Here is an 8,324-nt window from a genome sequence, read left to right as displayed (position 1 = left end):
CACAACACCCTCAGGAAGTTCTCACTAACACCCTCAGGAAGGCTTCACCAACACCCTCAGGAAGTTCTCACTTACACCCTCAGGAAGTTCTCACTAACACCCTCAGGAAGTTCTCACTTACACCCTTAGGAAGGCTTTACTAACACCCTCAGGAAGTTCTCCTAACACCCCCAGGAAGTTCTCACTAACAGCCTCAGGAAGTTCTCACTAACACCCTCAGGAGTTCTTACCAATACCCTCAGCAAGGCTTCACCAACATCCTCAGAAGTTCTTACTAACATCCTCATTAAGTGGCTAATGCTTAGTGAACATTCAATACCTGTCTGCTGTGAGCACACTTTATGTGATAGGCTGCCATCAAAGCAAGGTACACTAAAAGGACTGTATGAAGTTACCTCCAGTAACAAATTTAAGTGCATTATGAGATGTAAACATATCCTGAGCTTAGACATGGGTCTCATCACACTTATGCACATTTTACAAAGTCCACACTACTCAAAACATGTCTGGTGTTCTGCCTTTCAACTGATATTCAACTTGTACTAAAACCTAAATAAAAGACAGAGGAACATACATAGGTATTGGAATAATGGGGAGAATGTCCAAATGTATTCTGTCCATGTAAGACACTAGCATGTAGATCCATGTAGAGTGGGCTTCTTAAACTGTTTCTACAACCCTAGGGTATTTTTAAATGTCTCTGGTGATAAATATATTACATATTAATATATAATTATTATATTATATATGTATATGATATATACATATGAAGTATTAACTGATAGTTTATAAAAAGTTTATTTTAATACTTATGATTTTTAAAAATTAAATCAAATTTATATACTAATTCTTGGGTATTTTTATTTTTAAAAATTAAATTAAATTATACTTATTAAGAATTGAATCTTAGGCCAACCTGGTCTACAGAGTGAGTTCCAGGAGAGCCAGGGCTATACAGAGAAACCCTGTCTCAAAAAAAAAAAAAAAAGAATTGAATCTTAGTGGAATGTAGGATACTGCAGGACACAGAACATTTTTAGTATGTTTCAGAGTCCATCAATGTTTTGTTTTTTGCCAATGATGAGATTATTGCTTTAAATAAATACAAAATGACAGAAGTATGCTTATAACCACTTCAAAAATTACTGGAAGTTCTTTCCTATTCCCAAGCAAAAGTTCACTTAGTGAATTTAAAATGTTATTCAAATCAGCAACTCAAATGCAATTCTTAAAAATCAAACATTCTAATGCAATACAACACAAGGATGGACTAATTTGATCTTTAAGTGCTAAGAATCTCAAAATTCTCAGTAAGAATAATCAATGTCTTTGTTTCTTGTAATTAACCATTATGTTTCTGTATGTGTGTACAGTAAAAAATGGGGGTGGGGGTGGGGAGGGGCTTTATGAAAGGGAGAGAGGAAGCTCTATTGGGACCTAAGAGAAAAAAACGAGACTCGATAATTTACCCATTATCTGAAAAATAATAATACAATTTCCTCATGATTTCTATTATTTAAATTAATTTTATAATACCCCATCAGAAATTATTACAAAGGAAAAAAACTCCTTCACTGAATCGGTACACATATCTTGGGTATTTCTTTATAATGTGCGCTTACTGTTTTTAAGTATACAGCAGGTTGACTCCAGTCTGATTACTGCTTCTCTCAGAAGGCTCCCAGGCTGGCACTGAGAACAAGGCTCTACCGTACAATTCATGACTATTAAAACTGCAAGGTGAAGTGGTTTAGTCTCTCAATGCAATGCCACAGATTGCTGGAGTAAAATGAGAAGAAAATGGGATTCATCTCAGTCTGAAAAAGAACACTATCTGCTGTAGATATGAAATCATCTTGTTTTCATGATTAGCAAGGGTATAAGGTGCATTAGAAGAACTCAAAAGATGTGAGCACAGAAAAGTAACACACTGTTATGATATTAGGCTAGTAGAATCATGCCAAAGATTAAGCATTAGAAATATACGAGAATAAAGATAGGAGGTTACTGAATGCCAGAATGGCCAAATTGGGGCTTTTATGCTAATGATTATCAGTCATGACTAATCAATTACTGAATCTTGTTACAGATCCTGGGTTTCTTAACATACCACAGAGAACCAAAACCAATCACTGAAGGTTGCCAGGAACTCTGAGGCCTGTTTAATACACCTGCTTTCAGTGACATCGTTCAAAGTCTCAGCAGCAAACCTTGTCAGCTGTAACTACACATAACTGCTGTGACAAGTCAGGCAAAGAACGGCTTTCAAAAGCATGTGAAAATATAAAAAGAAAAATGAAAAACGACATTACAACGTATAATGTTATGATTTAGACAGAGGAGCAAAAGTTACATGCTATTGCTATCTAGGATCTAGAATCATTTTAATTCTAATGATTAAAAAGTCATACTCTTGCAAGGTGTCATCACTGCAAATAATGTGAAATTAAAGCAACAGTTCCTCCAAATGCAACACACTCAAAATGAAAGCCTGACTGAGGGTTTGGGATCGAACTCAGTGTAGAGCCCCTGCCTGTACATGGGAGGCCTAGGTCCAGTCCCCAGTATGGGAGTGGGGAAGTATATATAGCATACTAGAGATAACTTACAAACATTAACATAATTTTGATGATGTATATTACTTAAGACTTATAGACATAGGCGGCCTATTAGACCAAACCCTAAGAGTAGCTACTATAGAGAAGCTGATGAGATGTTTGATACATAAGATAATTTAAAATCTCAGAAAAATTTACAAAACATAGGAGCAAGATCTCTTACATTTTTATACTTTTAATCTGTTCTGGCTTGTAAGGCAGATGTATAGTGGTATGGCTTAGTCATAGTCATTTTAATTTCTGGGAACACTGACGTTTTTAAAAAGTAAAAGCAATTATTGAACAATCTTCTGAATCTGTCTAGAGCAGTGAGTATAACACTGTTTTGCTGTAATTCTGCATTTTGCTGCCTCCTTACAATGCTGAATCAATCCTCTCAGCACAGTATCAAGTCAAGGCTGTGTGATGAGAAACCTGTCACAAGCTCAGTGCTGTAATGAGACCAGCAGGTAAGGGCTGGGGCACTGGGTGTGGTGAGAAAGCTCAGTCACAGGCTCAGTGCCGTAATGAGACCAGCAGGTAAGGGCTGGGCACTGGGGCGGTATGTGTGGTGAGGTTCTGATCCAGCATAGAAAATCTGCCCCAGCTTTGCATAATTTTCCTCATGTCCACTTAACCACATCTAAAATTTGGTACAAAGTCTTCAACAGGTCTCAAGGTACATTGCATTCCATATTAAAGGTCACTCTCAGCTTCAAACCATAATCTAGGGGCTAGAGAGGCGGCTCAGGGGTTAAGGGCTCTTTCTGCTCTTGGACTGTCCACACACACAGCTGCTCATGACCAATTGTAAGTCAGTCCCAGGGGACTGGATGCCCTCTTCATATACAAACAATAAAATAAATAAATCTTAAAAAGATAAAAAACAAAACCATAAGCTATGAAGCAGGAAGACCAGGCCACTGTGCAAAATCAGAGAAAGTTTTCTAAAGTTCTATTTGAGAAGAACATTCTAAAGATTTTACCCTTGACCATCTTCACAGCTAAGAAGTAGTGTTAGAGCTGAGCATGGAGACATGCCTCTTTAATCCAGCCCTGGGGAGGCAGAAGCAGGTGAGTCTCTTTAAGTGTGAGGCTAACCTGGTCTACATAGAAAGTTCCAGGACAGCCAGGGTTACAGAGGCCCTGCCTCAGACAAGCAAGAACAAGAACAAGAAAAGAACACAACAAAAGAAAAGTGGTAATTCTAGTCTTATGTTCTTCTATTATTTTGGAAAACGACAGTTGGCAACATGTGAAGCCATTTTGGGCTTCAGTGCGGGTCACGTGAGGCTTGATTACAACAAGCAAATTCTAATGAAGAGGTTAATCACTGTCAGTACTAGTAAGAGATGAGTCAAGTGTTTCTGTAGAGCTACCGAAGAAAGCTTTCACACAAAATATAAAAATGCTTTACGGAAGGAATCTATTGTAGCATTCCAGATGACGGGCTCCTTTTCTAGGACTGTTCTCATCACAGTGGAAATGCTGTTGACAGGGTCTCCTTACCTGTGAATGCAGTTCTTGCTCTCGAGATACAACATGCCAGCAGCAACGTCCAAGGAAAATTTCACCAACTGCTTCAGCTTCAGCTCGTCCTTCCTCTTCCTCAGGAAGGTCAGAAAATCACCCCCTGGAGAAAAGGACAGAAAGGAGATAAATTGAGGAGGGAGCCGCCCACCATATTTCTAGCCCATTAGGAGGCCGGAAGACCGAGAAGCACTGTAGGTTCCACCCGTGCTTTGTCCGAGTTTCCAACTGAGGACAAAAGGGACATAGAGACCACATGTTGTGGGTAACAGGGGTGGGGGCACCACTTTTAGAGACACCTCAAGTCAGTTAACTGTCTCACGTCATGAACTGCCGAACACATCTACTCAAAGACAAACATATCCGTTTGCACCTATCTGCACTGATTGGTTTATTGATATTTTCTAAGAACTTACATTTTCTCTAATAATAAATAAGATACAACTTAAACTAGTCAAATGATATTAATATCTAGATATGGTGACCTACTAAATTTAAACTGTACCATATGTGTATGTACAGGAACAGGAGGCTGCACCCTGATAAGCTATGGCTCTGACAATTTTGTTATTGAGCTACTACACATGTCTGCGCATCGGGCAGAGCCCCTGATATCTTTCTGGCTGTGAGCCAGCCTCTAACAGCTAAGTCATCTTTCAACCCTCCAATGATGTCTTAGAAAAGCTTTTAACCATAGTCCAAGGCATATGATACAAACAATAATTTAGAACTTACAGTTAGTCTCATTTTATGAAGTTAGGAAGAAGTTGATCTAAAAAATATATTTACCTTATTTCACTATATCTCAAATCTTGGAAAGATAAATTTATATTTTAAATACATATTATATTTTTAAGTCTTATAAGCACATTTTCTTTCTTTCTTTTTTTAAAGAAGATTTATTTATTTTACATATGAGAATATGTAAAATTGTCACTATCTTCTGACACACCAGAAGAGGGCATTGAACCCAATTACAGATGGCTGTGAGCCACCATGTAGTTGCTGGGAATTGAACTCAGGACCTCTGGAAGAGCAGTTAGTGCTCTTAACTGCTGAGCCATCTCTCCAGCCCATAAGCACATTTTCATTTTAAATATTTGACTGACGTTTAGATTTAATAAAACTTAGAACTGAAACATAGATTGATATGCTTGTTATCCCAAATATTCTTAAAAGTTCTTTAGAATTAAGTATAACTTTTTAAACTTAATTAAAATGAAATGAAATTAACGTTAAGCACTGACAGCATTTCAGACGCATGCGTGGCCAGTGCCGAGCAGACCACTTAGTGCAGCTTCACANACGCATGCGTGGCCAGTGCCGAGCAGACCACTTAGTGCAGCTTCACAGACGCATGCGTGGCCAGTGCCGAGCAGACCACTTAGTGCAGCTTCACAAACGCATGCGTGGCCAGTGCCGAGCAGACCACTTAGTGCAGCTTACATTTGGCATTCACTGCACTGTTTTGAAGCTCTGGCCGGGACCTTGTATGCACTACGCATGTGCATGCGCGGGCCCTGCAGCTGCAGCAAGAGCACCCACCACAGAAGAGGTTATCCTTCTCTCCTGTCTTCCTCTCCACCAAACAACCACCTTTCCCACAGACAGACCCAGGGCCCAACACACTCTAGGCTGACTCTCCGTCCCTATCCATTCTCAAGAGAGTGGTAACAGCCATTGTTTCTCTTTCTTTTGGAGGACCATTTATAGCTTATAGCGTTAAACAGAAAGGTTTAAACACATGACCCTAAAAACAACCATTTGTTTTTTATCAGGCCTCTGTATTAAACTACAAATTATAGAGAAGGATTATCCCCTAGCTGCCATTTCTTGGACCTCTCTCACACTAAAGGAAAGATTCAGGGTGTCTTTAATAATGAAAATAATTATGACAATAATAATAAAAACACTACAAGAGAAGAGTTAATGGCTTTTTCCTAGGTGAGAACAACTAGGATATAAACACCTAAGTCTACTTAAAATTCCCCTTTCCTTACCTTTTACTCACAAATTAAGTGTTACACATGTTATGTAGGCTACTCGGAAAATCAATAGTGTTTTTACCTTTTTAAAAATAAACTTATAAGCCAGACAAACTATTTTCCTTTCCTGTTTACTTTAATAATTTATTATTATTTTAACATTTTATTATTCTTATACACGATATATATGTGTGTGCTCACAGGATTCACAAACATCAAAGTAAGTTGCAGGGTTTGGTGAGGTGGTGGATGAGCTAGGGTTAAGGGTGGGTTTGGGCAGGAGCTGCACACCATCTAGAAAGCACTTATTGTTCCAACCTCAGCTACTCTGGAGGCTGTGAACTAGGAACAACCTCAAGACAGGAGTCCTCATTTAATCTGCATCAGCACCAGAGCAGGAGAGAGTCCTGAGAAGTGTGGGAGGGACAGGCCTTAAAACACTGTGGAGTGCAGGATACAGGAGGCTCCACTCAGGCCATGAAGTGACATCACAACAGTTGCCAAGAGTGGATGTCATCTTCTGAGAAAAATCTTAAGTTGATAGCTCTGAGCTTGGGCTAGTGAGTGAACCTATCTGCCATCTAATGCTGCTGAGACCCCCGAACTATAACTTGGGAGGCTTATGTCACACTTACAGCTGCATGGCTTCAGCAGGGCAGTTCATCCCAAGATCTTGAAAGAGGACACCTCAGTGTCAGGACTGCTGCTTACACTCCCACATACTTGGGAGGCACCATCAGCTCAGAGACTGTACTTCAGAGGGTACAAGCTGGCTGCACTGTTCTAACAGATTGCTTCCTCTTTCCAGGGTAGTACTATAGACTGGCTCACGAGAAGGCTGCCCAACAAGGAAACGCTAATAAAATCTACCAAGGATGTGCAAACAACAGATAGAAGACACTGGAAAAAGCAAGGCAACCCCAGAAGAACCTGTCTCCTCTGCTACAGCTATACATATGCAAAGAGATACAGGTGAAAGGAGAGAAAATGTCCTGGTGAAATTGGTCAAAGACCTGGAAGAGGATACAAACCAGCAGATCAATCAGTTTTGGACATGGGGAAAAACACTGGCAACACGGCGGACAAGTTAGAAAAGATGGATGAGGAAATCAGGAAAAATGAAAAAAGTCAGCAACGTGACAGAAAATTCAATCATGGAAATCCAAATTTTGGGGGGAAATAACGAAATGAAAATTCTACAAATATACACTATTATAAATAGACTTGACGAAGTAGAAGAAATATGGGGAACAGAAGACAAGCTCAAGGAATTCTGTCCTTAATTATCAGCAATCGACACAGACAACCAAACATTTCAACACCACCCAAGAATTCTTGCCACACAATCAGTCAGCTAACAGAAGGAACTATGATTATAAACTAAAGGCATAGGGGATCTACGTAGTGAACTTACTGCAGAAAATTCCCCAAAAGAGAGAAACGACAGTGCTGCCCAAAACAGAAAACAAAACATGACAAAACTTATTTACAAGGGCATTGAGAAAGAACCCCAACAGACACAATGTCCAGAGAAACTGTCCATATGGCAAGCTAAGGCACCAGCACTCACAGCAAAGAACCAACAGAGGAGGCTGTAAGGGGGAGCACCAACTTCCAAAGGAAACTACATCCAAACAGAACCCTGCTCTCACCAGCACTCCAGAAGAGCATGACAGAAGGTATTCCAAGAGTAACAGGGAAGGTAAACAGCAGTGTCCTGGGAAGTCTGTAACTGTAAACGCTTCCTAAACTCTACCTGTACAGAAAAAGTTACAATGCAGTTGAAGTCTCTACTAGACACCAGAGGCTTACAGAAACAGCAGGTGTCTGAGGATCTTGAAAGCAGAAAGGTGAGCATGGGTGAGGGAGAAGAGAGCTTAAGGGGGTGGGGGTGGGGGCAAAGTAATACAGTTAACTGTGACACAGGGAATGGAAGATTGAAGAGAGAAAGATGGACTAACAAGAGAGAGGCAAGAAGGATTGAGGAGAATTATGGGAGGGCCATGAATTACAACTAAATAAAGCAGTCAGTATGCATGACATTCCACAAAGAAGCTCATTATTTGGTATGTTAGCTTTGAGAGAAAGGAAGGAAGGAGAGAGGAAGGGAGGGTAAGGGGAGGAAGGGGATGGGAGGAAGAAAGGGAGGGATGGGAGAAGAAAGGAAGGGAGAGAGGAAGAAGGGAAGGGAGAGAGGAAGAAGGGAAGGGAA

General features: G+C 40.0%; 1 protein-coding gene across 4 annotated transcripts in view; it reads right to left on the bottom strand.

Moving 5' to 3' along the window:
* The window catches only part of Fer (FER tyrosine kinase), a 277,350-nt gene that overhangs the window by 62,804 nt on the left and 206,222 nt on the right, over positions 1–8,324 (bottom strand). For all 4 annotated transcript variants that reach the window (XM_029531191.1, XM_021217491.1, XM_029531192.1 and 1 more), the window contains one exon: positions 4,107–4,230. In XM_029531191.1, coding sequence (XP_029387051.1) covers positions 4,107–4,230 — 124 coding nt within the window. The remainder of the gene's footprint in view (positions 1–4,106; positions 4,231–8,324) is intronic.

The sequence above is a fragment of the Mus pahari genome, chromosome 18, assembly GCF_900095145.1.
Source record: "Mus pahari chromosome 18, PAHARI_EIJ_v1.1, whole genome shotgun sequence".
NCBI lineage: Eukaryota > Metazoa > Chordata > Mammalia > Rodentia > Muridae > Mus > Mus pahari.
This window is presented reverse-complemented; position numbering and strand designations above follow the sequence as displayed.